The sequence below is a fragment of the Carcharhinus amblyrhynchos genome, chromosome 7, assembly GCF_965287045.1.
Source record: "Carcharhinus amblyrhynchos chromosome 7, sCarAmb.v2.hapA, whole genome shotgun sequence".
In the NCBI taxonomy this organism is placed as follows: domain Eukaryota; kingdom Metazoa; phylum Chordata; class Chondrichthyes; order Carcharhiniformes; family Carcharhinidae; genus Carcharhinus; species Carcharhinus amblyrhynchos.
Window position 1 is genome coordinate 61,647,447 of NC_137330.1, and position 24,858 is coordinate 61,672,304.

At 40.8% G+C, this 24,858-nt stretch overlaps 1 protein-coding gene across 4 annotated transcripts in view; it reads right to left on the minus strand.

Annotated features, from left to right (window-relative positions):
* Window positions 1-24,858, minus strand: part of akap7 (A kinase (PRKA) anchor protein 7) — a 142,375-nt gene that overhangs the window by 73,084 nt on the left and 44,433 nt on the right. For all 4 annotated transcript variants that reach the window (XM_080192439.1, XM_080192440.1, XM_080192441.1 and 1 more), the window contains exons 6-7: window positions 12,754-12,866; window positions 3,054-3,201 (exon numbers count right to left, since the gene is read on the minus strand). In XM_080192439.1, the coding sequence (XP_080048565.1) occupies window positions 3,054-3,201; window positions 12,754-12,866 (261 nt within the window). The remainder of the gene's footprint in view (window positions 1-3,053; window positions 3,202-12,753; window positions 12,867-24,858) is intronic.

Genomic DNA, 24,858 nt, shown 5'->3' on the forward strand with positions numbered 1-24,858 from the left:
CAGTGACCCGAGGTCAGAATTGAGCCTGGGTCCCTGGCCGTGTGATGCAGCAGTGCTAAGCACTGTGCCACCGTGCCGCCCTACTAACATCCATTAACCTGTGGTCTCCCAGCACCTCAAATTTCAAATGCTTACTTCTGTGTTTAAATTTATTAAAGGCTTTTCCCGTCCCATCTCTACCTACATTCTTCCTTAGCCCCACCATTGGCAGCTGCACCTTAATCCCCAAATTTTCCATAACCCTCCGCAACTTTCCACTTCGGTCTCATATCTCCAGACCATTCATCAATTCCACACTATCTTTGTGCAAGGCCTCAATTAGTCCAAAGATAGGGCTAAACAAGAATGCTCTAGTCAGACAGTAACAAACCATGGCTCTCTTCCCCTCGATAGTAGACTGCTGTTACAAATTTATCACAGCAACAGTCTAAATTTCATTCACCATCTTTCCACAAGGAAAACACTGTGCTGCACAAAGGAACAACAGCAGTGGTCTCGGACTATATGCTGCCAAGTGAATCCATTGCCAGCAACAGTGCAACTTCCGGCTTCGTTCATAATGAGAGCAGAGCTTGAATAAGGTTATTTTGTTTTCAAATGCCATCTTTTTAGCCCAACCTGACTGCCTCACACAAATTAAAATGAATACAATTGCTACCATGTTTCAGATCTTGTACTCCTAGTATTTTATTTGCAAGACATTTCATGGACAATGTTAATTTAACATGTTTTTGTTTGACAATTATGTACAACTGTCACAACTAACCTACCCCAGAATTAGCATGTTAAATTAAAGCAAGTGGTGAGTTGTTTAAACAGAATCCACAGATATCCAATTTATTAACAACATGAGTTTTTAAAAAATTCTGCTGGCAATTCAAAAATGAACTGTATTTCAATTTAAAACCTCACACTCTGGAGAAGTGATCCTTTGCAATTTGGAAATAACTTCAGGATGTCCCAAAGCATTTAACAGCAAATAAAGTACATTCAAAGTGTTCTGTACTGTTGGAACGAACTAAAACATGGTCACTAATTTGCACACAGCCAGGTTTCTTAAACAGCAGTGAAATCAATGATTGGATCCTCTCTTTTAAGTGTAGGTAGGATACATGTTAAACAGAATATCAGGAACACTGCTGCTCTTTGTCAAATAGCACCATGCAGTAATCCTACAAAGCTACACAAGGGCACAGCTGCATGGCTGCCTGGAAGGTACCAGGCAGGCCTTGTTGTTTAACGATTTAAAAAAAATTAAATGGAAATGTTGAAAGCCAGACAGGACCTTGGTTTAATGTCTCTCCCCCTTAGCCAGCTGAGATTAAATGCTCAGGCCTCTGGTGTTTGGTGAACCCACAACCTCAACTCAAGATGAAGGAGTGGTCATTTCAGACTTCACTCATTCTGATAAGCAGAACATGGGGGCGATTCTATACAAAAGCAGCGCAGTGGTATGGGAGACTCAAGGGGAGGCCATTTCACAGATGAGGACTTCAGCAAATTGTAATTTTAATATAATTAGCAGGCCCTGGATTAAAATCTCTGGGCCCGTTAGCATCTCTGCCCAACCCCACCAGCGGCATTTGGTATAGCTACCCACTTGCTAGTGGGCCAATCCTGCTGGAGGAAAGGGGGCCCAGAGGGTCAGGTGCCAGTAGGGGGTGCCCCCAGCATTGCCACTTTGGCAGTGCCAGCCTGGGCCCCCCAGCACTGTCCAAGGGGTAAAGTGCTGACGCTCAGGGGGCAGTGCCAAGGGGACAGGGTCTATGAGGGATGGGGCGATTAGTGGGAGTGGGCGGGGGTTAGAATTCAGGAGATTGGAGGCTGGGAGAGTGGGGATGAGGTTGGCCAAGGCATGTTGCGATGGGGAGGGGGCAGTGATCAGGTTGTGCGGGAAAGGGGGGAGGAGTGGGAGAGCCAGCGATGCAGGGGTCGCAGGGCACCAGGAGGCTGGCAGTGCGGGGCTACTGTGTACACACGGATCCCGGTGCTGACAGATCGGAGCATACACACTGGCCCACTCAGCACTATGCTGCCAGCCCCTCCAATGCTAATAGGCCCCGCCATGATTTTCAGAGTGGTTCACATTAGTGCTCTCTGCAGTGCTCAGAGATTAATTTTGAAATCTCTCAAAAACAAAATCGGGGATTACACCAGTTTTTATGCAAATTTGACACTTAGAATTTTTGGGGGGAGAAACGTCCCCCTCCCCCTCCAATCTGATCTCAGATTTGATTCTAACAAAAGGTCACAGACCTGAAACATTCACTCGGTCTCTCTATATGGATGCTGCCAGACCTGCTAAGTATTTCCAGCATTTTCTTTTTTATATATGATATTTAATATGATCGATACTGCTTTGTTTGTTCATTATTTGCTGGCAAGTACTTGTCTCATGTCTCAGTACATTGGATTTAGATTTTTAAAATTCATCCCTGACCATCTTTTGCTTGGTCTAGCACAGCTTACTGCATATTTGCATATCAGACATATTTTTTTCCTTTGTTGGCTCTCTCTACCATTTGGTATGTATGTTGGATCCCCAGCAGCATTCCCACCAGCAAGAGGAAGAGAACCATTGCCAGCCTCAGAGATGCTGCAGGAAATTGCAGAGGACTGTAGGTGTGTACATGTGTGTGCACATTATAAACAGCGAGTGAGAAAAAGAAAGATGGGCTTAGAGAGAAAACAGGCTCGAAATTGAGGAGAGGTTAAGAGATAAAGAAGAATGGGACTGAATGAGAGAGTTGAGATGAGATGGGGTGGGGTGGGGTGGGAAGGTAAAATTACCAGAAAGGGAGAGAAAATGAATTCACCATGTAACAAATTTGCAGATAAATAAATGCAAAATCAGAACAGAATTTGAGACTCCAAAACTGGGACCAAGTTATGTCTGTGCAGCTTGGTCTAACTATCCCTCAGCTGCTAATCCTGATTTACCTGAACATTAAATTTGCTCTTGATGCCTTTGCACAATGGCAGAGAAGATCAGCAAAAATGTAGTAAATAAATTTAGACCTCCATGTTAGTTCAATGCATTAATATACACTTACCCACAGTAACCGAAGTCTCACAGTGATAGTAGCCATTTGGTTGTTTCCTCTTCAACATGGAGCAAAGGTGTAGACAAGTCACAATCTCATCCCCAAAATAATGATCTTCAAATTTTTTATATAGTTCTGGAGAAAATTTCTTAATTCCCTGCAAAGAAGAAATATGGTTATATCATTCCTACTGCAAAAACAGATTTGCAATCATTTCAAGAACAGTCATACTTTACATGTTCTGCATTCTGAAAGTTCAGGTGAATTTTCTAATTTATTTAACTTTTTTGCCAATGTACCAAAACAACTTAAATGATAAAACTACATTTCTCATTTCAGTTAACATTCCTGAATGGAATTTTTTGTTATCAAATATTATTTTATTAATGAGAGTCATTTGGAAATTACTCTATTGGAATTAATCTGAGGTCAAATATATGTAGCGCTTATAGCTTGTAGGCCATAAGGAATTACTTAAAAGAAGAGAGAGAGGTGTAGGGATTCATGCAATCAGTGAACATCCCCACTTCTGACCTTACGAAGGAGGAAAGGTCATTATGGGTTTGGAAGGTGCTTTAGAAACAGCCTTGGTGAGTAGCCACAGTGCATCTTGTAATTGCATACACTGCTGCCACTGTTTGTCAGTGGTGGAGGGGAGTGTGAACATTTAAGATGGCGAATGAGTTCTTAGTGATGATTTGCAAACCGCAAAAAACTGTCAAGATGTTTTATAATAGGCAGGCCCTAAGTATACCTCAGAAAAAAAAGACAGCATTAAACTCAAGCGTTGAGCCACACACTAGTTGTCTGGCCAAGTACGCTAAGCAGTTAGACACGTTCTGACAGAAGGTAAAATCAGAAGCCAAAAAAATTCCAACTTTTGGACCGTTTTTGGTGAAGGTCTTAACTGTAAGTTAATTGCTTGGGATCAGTACAGAGATTCTGACAGACACATACACTTAAAATGTTAATTTTTAAAATTCTTTTGCTGGATGTGGATATTGCTGGCAAGGGAGCATTTGTTGCCCATTTCTAGTACATTTCAGAGGACAGCTAAGAGTCAACAACATTATTGTTGGTCTGGAGTAATATGTAGGCCAAACAAAGATGACAAGATATTAGCAAATTAGATGAGTTTTTATGGTCACCATTACTGGGACTAGCTTAAATTCCACCATTTGCCATGGTTGGATTTGAAAGGGGAAACGTATCACAAAGTGGTGCAGTTGTGGGGGGAGAGAGAGAGGAGCACTTGGGTCCAATATTTGCCTCCCTGGCTTTGCCTAAGTCTCTGGATTAATAGTCCAGCAACATTACCACTATGCCACCATCTCCTCCCTCCTTACATTTACTTGTACAAAATAAATAAAAATTCTTATGTTATCATTGTGGTTTTTGAGAACAAAACCCATTTACTACTGAAAATCTGGTAATTTGAACACATGGAAATTAAGGAACAATTCACAAGTCACAAATACTTTTTACCTACTCCAACTTTAAGCCTCTCTCTTAAAAATAATGTAATTTCCAATCGGTCAAGGCGGCCAAAGATGTGAAGCAGAAGTGTTTAAGTTCTATCAGATCACTTAAAAATTAAAACAGATGTCAGACCCCATGTCAGGTTTATCTTTTAACATAGCCATCCAATGTTTTAGTTCATCACTGTGTACAATTATCCCATTATCAGTCGGCAAAAACTCAACAATGTAATAACAGGAGGGCCTTGAGCCAATTTTGCTGCTAATAACCTGCAGCAAATTGAAAATAATGGTCTGCAATTAGCCCAAAGCTAATTGTGAAACAGCTGAAAGCTTGGATACAAAAGATTTGGTTAACAAAAAAGTTACATATAAAACAAACAAAAGTGAAAATTACTTTTATTGTGTATGCTTAGATGATTGAATTGATTGTCCATTATACATCCAGCTGAAGTTACATTTCAGTTTACTAAAATGAAAAGCAAATTCACAGACAGCCAATCATGGGCAGCCATTATGCGAGCCTACATTTTACAGCCCTAAAGTTTTAGTGCTTGATTCTAGTTCGTAGAAGATTTTCTTGTGCAAATAAAGAATTTGTAAATGTTAGTTCATATAATATTTATATTAAAACTCTATTTATCTTCTCTTTGCCATCTGAGGTGAAGAAGAAGATTGCCCTCATCTTAAACTGCTTAAGAAATGCAGTATAAATTTCTGGTAGCTCTTAAACACAGTTTCTGTATCTGCAAGATACCTGATGAAGAAATTCTGGTTATTACATAGGATAAAAATCAGAAACAAAGTTCACAGAAGTCCTTCCAGTGGTCCGAGAAAAAATGTGGAAACTCCATTAAAGAGGTGTTAGCCCGTAGAATTTAAGGGTCATTTATTTGGTATGTGTATCAGGTGGTGGTACATTCAAAGGCCAGCACAATTCTCCCTCCAATGTTCCTTAAAGAGTTAATAAGGATTGTTTGTAAGTATCTTTCAGTTAGCAAGGTGTCAAATTCAATCAAAGTTAGATTATTTGTTTTCGGCTAATGTAGTCACACTGGCAAAGATGTTACATGCTTCTTTTTGCAATTTTAAAATTTGTCTTTGATGTGTTCACGGCCCAGTCACACTGTATTACACATACCCACAAGCAAAATTTGTTTCCGTTTAAGTGACGGATCAAAGTGTTGCCTCATGCTCACCATTCTCTGCCCCCGCCAACCCCCCAAAGTACTCCAGAAAGGAAATGAGCAACTTCTTTTTAAAACAGAATAAGTTGTTACTACCTGGCACACATTGTCTGGAGAAATGGTAGAAGTGGATTCAACAGTAAATTTCAAAGGAAAATTGAAAATGAGCAATTTTAAGAGATGTAAGGGAGAGAGTTAATTCTATTGTTCTTTCAAAGAGCTGGCATGTGCACCAAGGGCTGTACGGCCCCACTTCTGTGCTGTGTGATGCTTCAACTTGACAACAATAAGTAAGTGACTTGGATCTTTTTCTCTCTTGTAAATTACAGCAGCATGAACGCTAAAGCTGACATTTATCGACAACAACAAATAGTTTGTGCAGGAAATAGCACTTAGAAAATGTGCTGCGATACAATCACCAAGAGGGTGACGCATTATTAAGCAAAATTGTTTTCCATCTTCTCAACTGCCCTGTGGGGAGCACAGATCTTTCTTAGGCCCATCTCAGTTATATTCCTGACCTGCTTAGGGGCATGGGTGAAAAATTCCATCCATCTTATTAATCATAGGTTCAGATCCTGCTCACAAGAAGCACAGATCTCTTTGTGGGCCTTCTAGCAAGTGAGAATATTAAGATGCTTGCTTTCAGGATGACTAATTGCCTTTATTAGGCTGACCCTTTGCTCACTCAGGATAATATTCAAAACATCTGCTAATTTTTCTGTGTGTTTGGTTTGGTTTTACTCTGTCAAAGCCTTGAGGTGATGCTCTGGTTTCTACTTCTTCAGATGGCTGAATGCCCCGGTTGTGCCAATACAGGCACAAAGACCTGACCAATGTATTTAAGTGGCCCTGTCTCCCAGGATTTGGGATAGGCTCAGCAGCAGCAGCCGTATGTAGCAAATGGAACTCCCACTTACCTTGAAAGTGTTAACGGAACTTCCAGGGCTTTAACTTGTTTGAGTTTCAAAACATTATTATAACTGATAACCTGTACACAGGTTTGTGATAGGTTTGTGCTTAACCCTCTTTCCACTCACGTTGTATGTACCTTTAAAGACTTGATTACCTGTAAAGACTCGCATTCCAACCATTATTTTGTAAATTGAGTTTCTGTCTTTATATGCTCTGTTTATGAATAGAACTCCCACTCACCTGATGAAGGAGCAGTGCTCCGAAAGCTTGTGGCTTGTGCTACCAAATAAACCTGTTGGACTTTAACCTGGTGTTGTGAAACTTCTTACTGTGCTTACCCCAGTTCAATGCCGGCATCTCCACATCATAGTTTTGATGTTGTTAGAGGGATAAACATTGGTCAGGTCAGATCATCAAATGAACTCCCTTTCCAATATTCAAATTAGTACCATTGGGTCAACCACCAAAGACGGCAGGTAGTATTTTGACTCAACATGTCAGGAAAACAGAAGTAGATTAAAGTGATCCATATTGTGTTGTTAAACATTAGAAATATGGTATAGATTTACGTGAGTTTTAATTTGTGTTTCTGTGCAAGAAAGGCAAAACTCTAGTTAGATTCATGTTGACCAAAGATGTTTGCATGTAGGTTTCAGCTTAAACCGTGTTCCTATTGTGTTGAGAATGCTTATGGCGTGAAAAGTTAACAATGTGAGGTTGGAAAAATAATGAGCTGTTGCTTAGCAACCAGGGGCAACTTTAAGGTTGGAAGGTTTTTGGAGTGTAGTTTTAGCTGAATTCATAGCAGTTGGGGTTAGGAAGTGAGAGTGTGAACAGCTTTCAGTTCTGCTAGCAGTAGGAAGACCATACACTGCATGAAAGCAAGCCAATTAAAGCAATAATATTCTTTTGGGGACTGAGTTTCTGAGTGTGTGTAGAATTTTGGATGCATGTTGCAATTCAATATAAAGGAATTCTGAAAGGGCAGTTAGAAAACCTGAAGGTGATTCCTTGCTAAAAAAACGGAGGAAGCCTGGATTGAAAGGGTGGTTGGAATACCTGGAGGTAGATTCTTAATGATAATAGCTGATGGAAAGCATTGTTTGAAACAAGATTTTGAAGTATGACTTCTTGAGAATAGGCCTTGGAAACACTCATGAGACAGTCATCTGGGGGGAAATTTGAGGAGAAACCCACAGAAGGTTGATGGAGTTGCCACCTGATTTCAGGGTGGGACTTGTCTGATCACAGTCAATCTACGGATTTAAAGGGGCTGTATGTCTACTGAGAACATCTTAGCATAAAATATTTTGTAACCAGTGTTATCCATAAAATCTGTGTACATTTGTGAAGTGGGAGTGAAGGAGTACTGTATTATAGTCAAACTTTTCACATTTAATAGATTTTTTTTGTTGTTGGAAGTTAATGGTAGCCCTATGGCTCTGTTCCTCCACAATGTCTTTTGAGCCAGGGTTCAGTCCTGGGATCTTACAGTCCAGTTTTAACAGCAACTGGGATCCTAACACCATCATAAAAACGGCACCACTTTGACAACGCAGGAGATCCCAAGTGGAACACTTGGCACTCAATTCTCTGGTGTAGGATGCAAAGCCCCAATTCTACAGCTCCAAGCAGGAGCTTGACCATTGAGCCAAGGAAAGACTGTATAAAAAGTTTCTTTCTATGATATAAATGCTATATACTTTACAGATAAAGTCACTACATAAACTTGAACAGCTTATTTGTGATTTATATGCATGATGTTGTTCTAGAGAGTGTTAACACATTAAAGCTATGCTTAACCAAGGAACATGGTTTTTCAGTTGTGAATTACTTGCATTACAAATTGAAAGATATGTACTCCAAATCTTTAACAATACTTAACACCAGGTTTTCTGTTTTATTTAAGAACTGACAACATATGGCTTTTGAAATCTGGTAACTGCTGTCAAGTCAACTACAAGCAGCAGCTACCCTTTTTCCAAGTACATGAACCATAATGTTACATGATGTTCGACTTGAATTTAATATTCCAGCACAACTGAATGCTTCCAGTGCATAAATAAATAAGCGAATGAGATTAGACAGTCAAATTAAAATACCTGTATTAATGACCAGAAGGATGATGCTTTGTGGTGCAAAATAAAGCAAATGCTTTGTGCATCTCACTGTATTTCTAGATTTGAACTCAGCCTTCATGATATTTGCTTCTTGTATTGCTGATAGTAATTATGAGATCAATTCCTCAAATGGATTGACAAACTTCCATACAATAGCTTTTCAAAGTGCTACTTGCTGAAAATACAAACTCTGTTTTGACAATCTGTAGAGTTTTGATCTATAGGTCTAATATTACATACGAATAAGGGGCAGGAGTAGGCTATTGAGTCCCTTGAGCTTGCTCCCCATTTGATGAGATCATGGTTGGTCTGATCACAACCACAAATCTGCATCCCTCATACCCCTGATAACCTATCACCCCTTGCTTACCAAGAATGTATGCTCCCCAGCCTTAAAAATATTCAGACTCTGGTTCCACAACCTTTGAGGAATAGAGTTCCAAAGACTCTCAACCTTCAGTGAAAAAAAAACCTCATCTCTGCCTTAAATGGGCAACCTCTCACTTTTAAACAGTGACCCCTAATTCTAGATTCTCCCACAAAAAGGAAACACCCTCTCCACTTCCGCTCTATCAAGACCCCTCAGAATTTTACATGTTCCCATATAAGACAACCTACCCATTCCAGCCACTTGTCTGGTTAACCTTCTCTGAACTGCTCCCAATGCATTTACATCGTTCCTTAAATGAAGTGACCAACACTGTACACAGTACTCCAAATGTGGTCTCATCAGTGTCCTGTACAACTGAAACCTTCCTACTTTTGTATTCAATTCCCCTCGCAATAAATGATAACATTCTATTTGTTTTTCTATTAGGTATGCAGACATTCAGAGGTTGTGCATTTCCTTGACACTGTTCCTACCCAGATATTTTTCAGGTCCTCCTCATTTATTTTGTCTTCAGATGATTTTCACGGGCTATGATTTTTTGATTTGATACAATGTAACTGAGTGCTAGCTGCAATATCATGGCCTGGTCAATTTTGGATCAATGTCTTTACACTCGTGATACATAATTGCCCATATAATATACCCAAACCAGTGTAGTATTTTTGCTATTTCCTCTCCTTGAGGTGGTAATGAAACTTGGCAGGGCTAAGGTAATGATGATTAAAAGCCACAGGTCAATGAAATATTCTCACACTGATTTCTTGTAATTATATAAATTAGCAGTGATATAGATTCTTTAAATACAGGCAGCAACATCATACTTGATGTAATGTGTCTGTCATGACCACTTCCATTTATGCTATGTTTCTACAGCGAAACTGTACAAATCAGTGCATGCTCAAGAACTGAGTTAGCTAAGGATGAATAAACACATTTCAGCAGTTTAAGGAAAAATAAGCTGACTGAAGAAATGAAATTGTTGTTTCCACTTGGAGTTCAATGAGAGGCAAACATGTCTAGATTTCAACATTAGCTTCTATATATAGCACCTTTCACACAATAAAATGCCCCAAGGCACTTCACAGGAGCGTCACACAGCAAACTTTGACACTAAGCCACACAAGAAGATATTAGACCTGATAACAAAAGCTCAGAGGTAGGGAGAACTTGGGAGGCCAGCCAGGGGTTTGTTGGAATAGTTAAATAAATAGGGTTACAGCATGGAAGAGCAGATAAATTGAGGAAGGGGGCAGATTATGCAATTACGCAAGTAAGTGCTAATACGCAAGTGGAACTAGGCAATCTTAAAGATGGTAGGGGCATGTGGTCAAGGATTCATCTTTGGATCAAATACTATATCAAGATCTGTTTAAGCCTCAGACCAGAGAGAGGAATGGAGTTGGTATCTAGGGGACAGATTTTGTCACGGAGACTTTCAATTTGCCCAATATTTAATTGGAAGAAATGTCTGCCCCATTCATTCCTGTATGGCAAATAGATGGGCTGATAATTTAGTGACTGGGGGAGTCAAGAGAATTGGTGCTGAGGTAGAACCAAGTGTCATCAGTGAACATGGGAAAACTGATGCTATGTTTTCAAATTATGTCACTAAGGAGCAGCAGCACAGTGGTTAGCACTGCTGCCTCACAGTGCTAGAGACCTCTGTTCGATTCCTGGTTTCGGTCACTATCTGTATGAGTTTGCACATTCTGGCCGTGCCTGCGTGGGTTTCTTCCGGGTGCTCCTGTTATTTGTGACTTTGATTGGTGCAGTGGCAGAGGTGGAAAAGCTGAGTCAGGACATTAAAACATGGGCTTTTTAGAGAAGATGGGCACAGATTTGAGAAGAGACAAACATTCAAGGTCGTGGAGCAGAAAGGAAGGTTGAAGATGTGATAGATGTTTGCAAAGTTGCTGGGGTTAGGAGAGGCAATGACCACAGTAGATGTGAAAGAGAATGGAGCAGTAAGTGGCAAGAGAACCATGAACAACATCTGTTCCCATTGGAGCCAACAAAGAAAGTTGTCTAATCTGCAGTTTGTTGGGTATAGGCTTTAGTGAGCAGGCGATGAGTATAAATGGACAAGATGAGTTAGGAGAGTATATTGGGGGGGGGGGGAGGAGAGAGAGAGAGAGAGAGAGAGAGAGAGAGAGAGAGAGGGGAGCGGAGGGTGCCAGGGGAATGCGACTTGCTATAAGACATCCAGCAGAAGAGTTTTGGATGACTTCTAGTTTGTGGAAAGTAGAATATGGAGACCAGGCAGGAATACACTGGTCAGGATGAATCTAGTCAACAAAAGCATGAAGGTTTCTACAGTTGAGCTCAGAGAAGGGTGAAGACAGACAATGTTAGGGAGGTGGAAATACCTATAATAAAATGCTTTTCATAAAATTATTCTTGGATTTACAAGACCTCATTACAGGAACAAAATCAGTCATGATCACAATGAATGGCAAAACAGGCTAAAAGGGCAGAATGGCTGAATCCTGCACCTATTTTCTATGTTTCTACATTTTTTTCCACAATCGTGTTAATCTGCAACAAGACACCTAATTCATAAAGGAATTCGATGAGACATAAATTTCCAGAAGTGCACTATCAGTTGGTTCTTAACGTTAGCCATATATGTACTGCACCCACATTTGCTTAAATTTTATATACCTTCACTCCATCTCTATCTCACTGAAAACAGCACAGCATTGCAGAAGCTAGGACAGATTACACTTTGTGCATGCTTTTCATAGAATAAGTGTGAAACTCTATTAACACCATCTCACACGGTGCAATCATCAGAATAAGTCACTTCACCCTGTTTAGCTACTGCTACTGTACTCTGCCAACAGTTCCCACATAAAGAGGGTTTTCAGGGTTTGTACTGCTATGTTAGAAATGCTTGTTTCATTTTAGAGAGTAGATTCAAGTTTAAACACAGAACATAAAAGAATTAAAATTTCGAATTTCAGAATTGGACAGTGCAGTGGGCTAGAGGTTGGATTAGTTTACTGTTTGGTTGACGCCAATGAAATCCCCTCTGTTTTTATGCTATAATGGTTTTCTGTGAAAAGAAATGCACACAACCAGAACTCAGCTCCCACTGCATTAGGACAAATTGCCAGTTACTCAGAGTGGTCAGACAGAGCTGAGAATTGGGTGAGAAAAGTTTCACAAAAAAGTATTCCTCTGGACCTGAGAATAAGGTACCATTCTGGCCTGGAAATGCCAAATATTGAGGGTGTGCAAAAACTGTTTTCTTAACAAATATCTACATTGCTGACATCCCTTACGGTGATGACCAAAAACAAAATTATCATTGCGATGTCAATCAATTCACTACAATCTAAAGATGAACACAGAGCAACACAAGTCTCTGCCTTCAGCAACATCTCTGTTTCACCCATCTCTGCTTCACTCCCATTTTTGTAAAACACAGAAATAAAAAGACATACCTCCTTATGTGACAAAAAGATTATTACGCAGCAATATACCTCTCTTAAGGGCAGCACTCTTTAAATTATCTGTACAGCAGCAGCGTCCAGAGCTGAGTAACTCCAGTTGACTGTTTCTGATATTGGCTCTACTTATATACCTGCTTATCATTGATTGGAAATGCGATCTGACCTGGTGACGTAGTTTTGGTGCCCTTGATAGTTTCATAAAGGTCAGGTGAGGTTTAAAAGCTTTGCTGTCTCCAGTCAAAATACCATTTGCTTGGAATCTTGTCTTCACAGTCTCTGTGGGATAACAAAATTGAGATTTAGCTAACTCTGAACAAAATGGTCATATAATGTGTCTCCTAATGTGCTAGCTCTGCTGTCTGTCAAAGTACAGAATCAATCAATAGCTTCAGGAAGCATCATATCAATTACTTGGCAAAATAATACCGTATAAAATTAAGTGGAATATGCATTACATTCTGTAGGCCCATACATTTTTAATTATTGCCATATTTTTCCACAAGCTATTCGATACAAATCCGATTTCCCATCTGCAGAGATGCTCTTGATAAGGCAGTGAACAGCATTTGTCTCATTCCATTTCATGTACTAAAACCATTTTAAACAACTTACTTGACCATTTATCAATAAATGTATTGTCTTATAAAACAAACAGATTTTGCTGGAAATAACTCATTCTTCAATAACACCAAGTATCTTACCCAAAATATACATCACTTTTATTTCAGAAATAGGTTCCTACTAGATTAATTAGAAATATAAATTAAACAAAATAGCTTAGCACAAGAATGTAAGAGGTGTTGTGTAGCAGGGGATACACAAATCACTGCTTTTGAGACTATTAAAACAAGCAGATTAGTTTAAAATAGGGAGCACAGTGTGCCTTATATGTAACAGTATCAGTGTGCCTCACTTGCATATCATAAGAACATAAGAACATAAGAAACAGGAGCAGGAGTAGGCCATCTAGCCCTTCAAGCCTGCCCCGCCATTCAATAAGATCATGGCTGATCTGTCGTGGCTCAGTTCCACTTTCCCGCCCTCTCCCCATAACCCTTAATCCCCTCTCTTATCAAGAACCCATCAACCCGCTTCTTAAAAATATTTAGCGAGGCAGCCTCCACCACTTCAACGGGCAGAGAATTCCAGAGATTCACCACCCTTTGAGTGAAGAAGTTCCTCCTCAACTCCGTTCTAAACCGCCTCCCCTTTATCTTGAGGCTGTGCCCCCTAGTCCTACTGTCTTTTTTGAGCGGGAAGAGTCTCTCCACCTCTATCCTATCTATCCCATTCATCATCTTATACGTCTCAATGAGATCTCCCCTCATTCTTCTAAACTCTAACGAGTACAAGCCTAGTTTATCAAGCCTCTCCTCATAGCTCAATCCCCTCAACTCTGGTATCAGCCTAGTAAACCTCCTCTGCACTCCCTCCAGGGCCAAAACATCCTTGCGCAGGTGCGGCGCCCAAAACTGCACACAGTACTCCAGCTGCGGCCTCACCAATGCCCTATACAGCTGCAGCAAGACCTCCCTACTTTTATATTCAATCCCCCTCGCTATGAAGGCCAGCATCCCATTCGCCTTCCTGACCACCTGCTGCACCTGCAAGCTGGGTTTTTGCGACTCATGCACAAGGACCCCGAGGTCCCTCTGCACCGTCGCCTGCTGCAGTTTTTCGCCACGTAAGTAATAGTCCTTCCTACCATTCTTCCTACCAAAGTGGACCACCTCACACTTGCCAACATTAAATTCCATTTGCCATTTCCTGGCCCATTCGCCCAGCCTATCTAGATCCTTCTGCAGACTCTCCACACCCTCCGCACAATTTGCCTTTCCCCCAATCTTGGTGTCATCAGCAAATTTCGACACCCTGCACTCGGTTCCCTCCTCCAGATCATCTATATAAATGGTAAATAGCTGAGGCCCCAGCACCGACCCCTGGGGCACCCCACTAGTCACCAACCGCCAATCCGAATAGCACCCATTGACCCCCACTCTCTGCCTCCTATTTGACAACCAATCCTCTATCCACGCTAACACCCTACCCCCAACTCCATGTCCCTGTGAAGATACTGTCCCTATAAGCACAAATGTAATCATTTTTGAACAAGTATTACAGATTTAAACTGTATTTTGATATTTTCTTGTGAGCTTTGGCCAACAGACAATTTACCCCTTAGCATAATGGGAAGTATTTAATTTTCGGACCACATTTTTTTGGAATACTTAAGCATAGAGCGTATACCCTATTATTAGGGGCAGGCCAAGCAATTCCAGGCAACCAAGATTATTGAAATGAATAAGAATATAAGAACTAGGAGCTGGAGTAGGCCACCTGGCCCTTCGAGCCTTCTCTCCCATTCAATAAGATCAAGGCTGATCTTATCGTGGACTCAGCTCTACTTACCTGCTCAGTGACCATAACCCTTAATTCCTCTACTGTTCAAAAATTTATCTATCTTTGCCTTAAAAACATTCAATGAGGTAGCCGCAACTGCTTCACTGGGCAGGGAATTCCATAGATTCACAACCCTTTGTGCGAAGAAGTTCCTCCTCAACTCAGTCCTAAATCTAATTCCCCTTATTTTGAGGCCATGCCCCCTAGTTCTAGTTTCACTGCCAATCTCCATGCTTCTATCTTATCTATTCCCTTCATAATCTTATATGTCTCTATTAAGATTTCCCCTCATTCTTCTGAATTCGAATGAGCCCAGTCTACTCAGTCTCTCTTCATAAGCCAACCCTCTCAACTCTGAAATCAACCTAGTGAATCTCCTCTGCACCCCCTCCAGTGCCAGTATATCCTTTCTCAAGTGAGGAGACCAAAATTGTACACAGTACTCCAGGTGTGGCCTCACCAGCACCTTATACAGCTGCAACATAACTTTGCTGTTTTTAAACTCCATCCCTCTAGCAATGAAGGACAAAATTCCATTTGCCTTCTTAATTACCTGCTGCATCTGCAAACCAACTTTTTGTGATTCATGCACAGGGACACCCAACTCCCTCTGCACAGCAGCATGCTGCAATTTTTTTATCATTTAAATAATAGTCCATTTTGCTATTATTCCTACCAAAATGGATAACCTTACATTTATCAATACTGTACTCCATCTACCAGATCCTTGCCCACACTTAGACTATCTACATCCCTTTGCAGGCTTTTAGCATCCTCTGCACACTTTGCTCTGCCACTCATCTTAGTGTCACTTGCGAATTTTGACACACTACACTTGGTCCCCAACTCCAAATCATCTCTATAAACCGTAAACAATTACAGTCCCAACATTATCCCTTAGGCACATCATTAGTCACTGATCGCCAACCAGAAAAACACCCATTTACCCCCACTCTTTGCTGTCCGTTAGTTAACCAATCCTCTATCCATGCTAATACATTACTCGGAACACCATACATCATTATCTTACGGAGCAGCCTTTGGTGCGGCACCTTTTCAAATGCCTTCTGAAAATCCAGAAACACCACAGGTTCCCCATTGCCTACTGCATGTGTAATGTTCTCAAAGAATTCCACCAAATTGGTCAAACACGACCTGCCCTTCATGAACCCATGCTGCGTCTTTCCAACAGGACAATTTATACCCAGATGTCTTGCTATTTCTTCCTTGATGATGGATTCAAGCATTTTCCCTGACTACAGAAGTTAAGCTAACTAAGAATAGAAGCATTCAGCTTCTAGCTGTAATACATAACTGCAATTCAACCTCCACTGATAAAGGGACAGGAGGCAGAGCAAAGAAGATGACTCCCTTCCAGTTTTCAAGACTGCAGGTATTAGGGATGACCCTTGAACCTACTGGATTTAGATAGGTAAGGTTACTAGGCAACAGGGGACAGAAAAACTTCTGGGTTTGGTTAACCAATGAATTCCGAATTCTGCTGGAAGATAGAATGCTATTGGCCAAAGTAAATAAAGTGTATTAAATGTAACTGAACCATCCAGCTTGGATGATAGGCTGGACAGGAGTATCAAATCTTCAGAAAAGTTTCTCTGTAATACTGGGGACAGATGGCCTAACGATAGGTTGAATAAATAGGTTTTAAGAAGCATCTTAAAAGAGGAAAATATTGCAGAGGATTGAAATATTCCATAGTTTAGGGCTTTGCCAGGTGAAAGTCCTGAGTGCCATGGGATGTAAGGTCAGAGAGAAGTTGGAATCCTCTGGCTATCTCTTTCTCTCAATGCACTGGTCAAATAAAGGACGTTTTTAACCACATACTGTCTTTCGCAAGTCTGTGTTTGCTGAGATCAACTGATTACAAGACTCCCTAGTGGGAGGCTCCAAGAAATTCCCCTTATATGTTGGGAATATATAACCATTGCACCTCAAGGGCCCTTAACAACTTGGACTTCGTTAACCTTTAACGTAATAAAACGTCCCACTGCACTTCACAGCAGAAGTATAAAAGATAACGTGATACTGAGCCTCATATGGTAATACTGGGACAGATGGCCAAATAGGTTGAATAAATAAGTTTTAAGAAGCATCTTAAAAGAGGAAAATATTGCAGAGGTAGAAACATTCCATACTTCAGAGCTTTGCCAGCTGGAGGTCCTGAGTGCCAATGGTTGAACGATTAAAATTAGCAATTCTCAATGGGCCAGCATTAGAGGAATAAAGGATGCCGAGATTGTTGTGGTACTGAACAGGGATGAAAGGTGCAGGGTGGAACAAAGTGATATGCTCAAAGAAGGAGAAACTGGCAGGGGAGTGACCAAAGTGTGATTGGTGAGAAAACCGCGCCTCCACTGCAATGGTCAAGTGGCGCAGGAGTAGTAGCCAGTGCAGATACTTCATTTAGGAGGTAGGTGTGATCATCCCTCAGTCAGGTTTCCATCAAGGTCACAAAATCAACATAATCATCCCAAGTAAATTATTAAAGGCAAACACCAAGTTCATTAGTGGATAAACTTTCTGGAGGGAGATTTGGAAAGAGGCAATGACAGCTGATCCTTTGTCAGAATCCACATTGACAGCAGTGGATCAGGTGAGTTGAACAGGGAGGAGATCGTCAAGATTAGCTACCCCTGGTGAACAAACTGGGGCCAAAAGATTGGCAGGATAGCAGGAAGACACTGATGTGGTTGCTCATTACATGAATGTGCCGAGTTCCTTGCTGGCCCTTCAGAGGATGCAAGGGGAGATAGGAGGGAAACTGCATAGTGTGTATCTGAAAGAGGGTCAACAGCAGAAAATTAGAAAGGTTTAGATGTACTGACAAGTTGGGGTAGGGATTTGAGAAAATGGAGAAATGAAAAAAAATGACAGAGGATGGATAAAAAGAACAGAGAAAAAAAAGAAAATCCTCTCTTAATTGATGAATTGAAAGTGACAATATTTTCAAGGAGTTAAATTCCAATTCATAGTAGGCATCAATGGTCTCTTTCTAATTTAATGGCTGTTTACAGCTCAGTTCTTTTCAGCATGCTCTTTCTTTAAATTTTTTGTACATCCAGATAGACACATCAATTTTCACAGCACAACGCATGCACAGCAAGCTCCTGCATTGCTGTGACTCCACACAGCTTAGTAGAAACATGGGTGGGACAGTGCACAACAGCCCATTACTTGGCATATATCGAACATAACACTCAGATGTGCAATGTCAATGGGAAAGGGAAATGCCACAATAGAACTCTGAGGCTGGGAATAGAGACAACCTTTTGGGAAACGGTAATGGGAATTTTATTCTGCATTCAAAACTAATCTGCTTGATGTTGCAAGCAACATTGCCCCAGCATCACCACACATCACTATGATGGGGGCAGAATTCTTAAATAAGGAAAAAAACATAAGAATACGTATGTTCCCACAAAGATATCATGCATTTTTTATGTTAGATTTTCTGATATCTTCATTCCATACCCATCCACAAAGAAAATTTACATAGATTAGTCTTCATTCGCATGAAATGAGCATACATCCTACGTATAAAGTAAAAGTTTATTTATTAGTGTCACAAGTAGGCTTACACTGCAATGAAGTTACTTTGAAAATCTCCCAGTCGCCAGACTCTAGCACTTGTTCAGGTACACAGAGGGAGAATTTAGCATGGCCAATGCACCTAATTGTCTTTCGGGCTGTGGAAGGAAACCAGAGTACCCGGAGGATACCCAAGCAGACACAAGATGAACGTGCACAGACAGTGATTCAAGGCAGGAATCGAACCTGGGTCCCTGGCGCTGTGAGACAGCAGTAACCACTGTGCTGCTCTAGATGATATGAATAAAATGACAACTTTCTCTTGGAGATATTTGTGTCTTTGCCTATGAATTTTTCAAAGAGAACTGAGCAGCACAGTGGCATAGTGGTTTAGCACTGCTGCCTTATGACGCCAGGGACCCGGGTTCAATTCTGGCCTTGAGTAACTGTGTATGGAGTTTACATGATCTTCCTGTCTCTGCATGGGTTTCCTCCGGGTGCTCCAATTTCCTCCCACAGTCCAAAGATGTGCAGGTTAGGTGTATTAGTCTTGCTAAATTGCCCCTTAGTGTCCAAATATATGTAGGTTAGGAGGATTAGCACAGTAAAAGCATAAGGTTCTGGGTGGGATGTTCTGTTGGAGAGTTGGTGCAGACTTGATGGGCCAAATGCACTGTAAAGACTCTATGATATTCTAACTGAATTTGATAATCTGGCCATTCAGACAATGTGACTGCGCACAGGGAGATCAGCAACAATGTTGAGCCAGAGACCCACTTTGAGCTTTTGAGAAGATTATCTGAAAGTCAGGAAAAATGATCAAATGATGACTCCTTTGAAAGACAGTGAAATCCCAGATGATGAATCCATTTAGCAGAATACATAACACAATCCCTCTGGATCTGAAAACTGTTTGACAAATATAGAACAAGGATTTGTGCCAAGAGCAGAGAGATTTCCATCTATAAAATAATGAAGGGCACAGATCAGCTAGATAGTCAATATCTTTTCCCAGAAGTAGGGGAGTTTAAAACTAGAAGGCATAGGTTTAAACTGAGAGGGGAGAGAAACAAAAGTGTCCAGAGAGGCATTTTTTTTCACACAGAGGGCGGTGAGTGTCCGGAACAAGTTGCCAGAGATAATAGTTGAGGCAGGTACAATTTTGTCTTTTAAAAAACGTTTAGATAATTACATAGGTGAGATGGATATTGAGGGATATGGGCCAAATGCAGGCAATTGGGATTAGCTTAGGGGTTTAAAACAAAAGGTGGCATGGACAAGTTGGGCCGAAGGGCCTGTTTCCATGCTGTAAACCTCTATGATTCTAGGCATGAGAAAGCAATTTGTAGTTGAAGGAACAATGTTGGAATAGTAAATTTGAGGGAAAAAAGTCACGAAGCTCCAACAGATTTACAAATATATATAATTCCAACAGAGGGTTAAAGGAGGAATTGGGGCATCTGTGAAATGTTAAAAAGTGATTTAACATGCATGAAATAACATATGGGTGTGCATGATGAAGAACAGACTTGACCACCTGACAAACAAGGAGACAAAGGAGAAATAACACTTTTAAGGATTATCCACAAAGTGGATATGGTGAGTGGAGGCCTGGAGAATCTTTTAGATCCCCTCTCCCCCACCCCTGTGCATAATCTGTTTTATCAGTTATATGAATTTATATGCTGATAAGCCAGAAATTAACAGCATTTCCACAAATGTAACAGCACTCCCGCAAACGGATAAGAAATATCATTGAGTTCTAGCAAATGCAGGAGGGGATTGCCAAACCAAGTTGATCGTAATATGATATGAACAAAGGCACAGACGGCACAACATTCTTGATATGTATTCATAATTGCTTTTAAAGCCAGCATGTAACAAGCCCATGTGAGGGCATAATTCTAGATTTAGTTTCAGGTAACAAAGCTGAGCAAGTGGATGAAGTAGCAGTGAGAGATAACTTTGGAGACAGTGACTATGACACAGTTAGGTGCAACCGATTTATTTAATAGTAAACTCACTAGCTTTCGAGGGGAGTTAGGTGCCGCATAATTATGGCAAAGGATAAAGGTAGAAGAGGAGTAAAAGTTCTAAACTGAGGAAAGGCAAATTTTACAAAGCCAGAAAATGAACTGACAAAGGTGGACGGGATACAGCTTCTTGAAGGCAAAAAGGTGTTAAACTAGGAGGAGACATTCAAAAGTGAAATTCTACAGACGCAGCGCAGATATGCCCTCACAAAGAAAAAGGATGATACTGCCAAACTTTAGCATCCTGGATTATCTAAAATCATACATGGTGAGTAACGCAGAAAAAGATAGCTTTTGACTGTCACAAAAAGCTTAATACTGTAGAAAACCTAGAGCACTACAGAAAAAGTAACAGGGTGAAGTAAAAGACGCAATTTGGAAAGCAAGGAGAAGATATGAACAAAATATTGGCAGATAAAACCAGAGAAAATCCAAAGATGTTTTACCAGTACAGTAAGAGAATAACTAAGGAAAAGGTAAGGCCCATCAAATGTGGATGGGGCAATTTGCACATTGATGCAGAAGATGAAGATTCTTTGCCTTCACTAACTAGAAGGGTGATGCAGACATTTAAAGAGGTGCAGCGTGAAATATTTGGTACAACAAGCAAAGTTAGAGAAGTAGTAGTGGAGGGAATGACACCTTTGAAGGTAGATAACTCACCAGGGCCAGATGAACTGTATCCTAGGCTGCTAAAGGAAGCCAGGGAGGAAATACAAGATGCTCTGCGACAGAGAATCTGGTGAAATGGTGCAGTGACAATAATCTCTCTCTCAATGTCAACAAAATGAAGGAGATAGTCATCAACTTCAGGAAGTGGAGTGGAGATCATGCACCTGCCTACATCAATGGGGACGAACTAGAAATGGTTGAGAGCTTCGTGTTTTTAGGTGTCCAGATCACCAACCTGTTCTGATCCCTCCTTGCGGATGTTACAGTTAAGAAAGCACAACGTCTCTACTTTCTCAAGAGGCAAAGGAAATTTGGCATGTCAACTGCAGCTCTCACCAACTTCTATAGATGCACCATAGAAAGCATTCATTCCGGTCGTAAGACAGCTTGGTACGGCTCCTGCTCTGTCTACGACTTCAATAAACTACAAAGGGTCATGAATGAAGCCCAGTCCATCACTCAAATCAGCCTCCCATCCATCGACGCTGTCTACACTTCCCGCTGCTTTGGCAGAGCGGCCAGTATAATTTAAAGACCCCACGCACATTCTCCCTTCCACCTTCTTCCATCGTGAAAAAGATACAAAAGTCTGAGGACACGTACCAACTGACTCAAGAACAGCTTCTTCCCTGTTGCCATCAAACTTTTTGAATGGACCTACTTTGCATTAAGTTGATCTTTCATTACACCCTGGCTATGACTGTATCATTACATTCTGCACTCTCTCCTTCCCTTTTTACATAATGCTTTGTCTGTATAGTGCACAATAAACAATACATTTTACTGTATACTAATACATGTGACAATAATAAATCAAATCAAGGTCAATCCTCACTGGATGCAAGAGAGGTACCAAAAGATTAGAGATTTGCGAACACTATTATTATTTAAAAAGGGTGCAATGGATGAGCCAGAAAATTATAACCCACCCAGTCTGACTTTGGTAGTGGATAAATTATTGCAATTAATTCTGAGGGACAGGGTAAACTGCCACGTAGAATGGAATGGATTGATCAGGGGTGGTCAGCGTGGTTTTGTTCAGAGAAGATCATGTCTTACTAATTTAATCAAGTTTTGGAGAAAGTAATATGAAAACATACAAAGAAAATACAAACAGGAGGAGGCCATTTGGCTCTTCGAGCCTGCTCCATCATTAATTATGATCATAGCTGATCAAATTCGATATCCTGATTTCCCCCCCAACATATTCCTTGAGCTCCAAGAGCTATATCTAATTCCTTCTTGGTAGCGAATTCCACACAGTTACCACTCTCTGGGTGAAGAAATTTCTCCTCCCCTCAGTCCTAAAAGGTTTACCCCTTATCTTCAAGCTGTGACCCCTACTTCTGGACTCCTCCACCATTTGGAACATTCTTTCTGAATCTTCCCTGTCTAATCCTGTTAGAATTTTATAAGTTTCTATGAGATCCCTCTCACTTTTCAAAACTCCAATGTATGTAAACCTAACTGACTTAATGTCTCCTGATATGACAGTCCTACCATCCCAGGAATCAGCCTGAAAAACCTTCGCTGTACTCCCTCTACAGCAAGAGCATCCTTCCTCAGATAAGGACACCAAAACTGCACACAATACTCCAGGTGTGGCCTCATCAATGCCCAACACAATTGCAGTAAAACATCTTTATTCCGATACTCAAACTTCCTCGCTATGGAGGTCAATATGCCATTTGCCTTCTTTACTGCCCATTGTACCTGATTATTTTCAGCGACTGAAACATGAGGACACTAAGGTCTCACTGAGTATCCACCTTTCTCAGTTTTCAACCATTCAAATAACAATTTGCCTTCCTATTTTTGACACTGGAGTAGATAACCTCTCATTTATCCAACAAGGAGGATTGTTGAGAGTTTTGCAGTGGATGTTGTCCATAAGATTTTAATAAGGCACTTGACAAGATCCCATATGACAGACTGGTCAAAAAAGCAAAAGCCCATGGAGAAAGTATTCATGATCCTTCGGATCCAATTCACCACAGGGGAACGTGGTGAATTGGATCCAAAATTTGTTCAGCGACAGGAAACAAAGGGTAATGGTTGATGGATACTTGTGCCAATGGAAAGCTGTTTCCAACATCAATCCACAGGATTGAGTGTGGGGTCCCTTTTGTTTTTTTTTAAAATATATTAATAATTTGGATTTTAATTTGGGAGGCACGATTGAGAAATTTGCAGATGACACAAAAATTGGTTGTGTAATTGATACTGAAAAGGACAGTGGTCGTCCCCAGGAATGATACCAATGGTTTGGTTGAGTGGGTGCAAAAATGGCACATGGAATTCAATCTGGAAATGTCGAGGTAATGCATTTGGGGAGGGCAAACAAAGCAAGGGAATACTCAGGAAACGGACTAAGCAAGAGACCTTGGAGTACATGTCCACAGGACAGATGGACAAGGTGGTAAAGAAAGCATATGGAATGCTTTCCCTTATTGGACAAGATACTGAATACAAAAGCAGGGATGTAATACTGTGGAAACGTACAAAATGCTGGTTAGACCACAGTTGGTATTGTGTACACAGCTCAGGTCACCACGTTACAGGGGAAAATACTTGTTTCGGGGAGAGTACAGAGGGAATTTACAGGAATGTTGCCAGGGCTGAAGGGTGACTAATTGAGGACAAAATTATGAGGGGCCTAGACAGGGTAAACAGGAAAGATGTGCATCCCCTACCTGAGGGGTCAATTACCTAAGAGCATAGATTTAAGGCAATTGGTAGAAGGATTAGAGGGTACACGTGGAATACATTTAACCCAGAGGATGGTGGGTGTCTGAAATTCCTTGCCTGAATTGGTGGTTGAGGCTAAAATGATCAATTGATTTACAACGTACCATCAACCACTTGAAGTGTAGTAACTTGTAAAAATATTGGCCAAGTGCTGGGAGGTGGAATTAAAAGGAACAGCTGGCATAGACATGATGGGCTGAATGGCCTTTTTCTGGACCATAACATTTCTATGATTTATTGATAATAAGGTCATTCTAGTAGCTTTAGTACGTTACCTAGGATATCTACTCAACGAATTCAGAAAACTGTAAATATCTTGGAAGTAACTATATCATCTCAAAGGAGTGAGTTGTGAAACATTAGGATCTTTAATAAACCGGTATTTTCTGTATTGCATGAACACGGGCAGCACAGTGGCACAGTAGTTAGCACTGCTGCCTCACAGCGCCAGAGACCAAGGTTTGATTCCTGGCTTGGGTCACTGTCCGTGTGGAGTTTGCACATTGTCCATGTCTGTGTGGGTTTCCTCCGCATATCCTCCGCTTTTCTCCCACAGTCCAAAAGACGTGCTGGTTAGGTGCATTGGCCATGCTAAATTCTCCCTCTGTATACTTGAACAGGCACCAGAGTGTGGCAACTAGGGGATTTTCACAGTAATTTCACTGCAGTGTTAATGTAAGCCTACCTGTGACACTAATAAATAAACTTTTAAAATCTCTATGAAATTAGTTAAATAACACTGACTCTCTCTGGAAAAGCAATTTCTAAACAATCCCTGGAAACATCAGGGTCACTTGGTTCAGGTTTCCATGTTGACATTCTTAAGTTGTGTACCACTTTACCTATGCAAATAATTAGAAAGTTGCAGG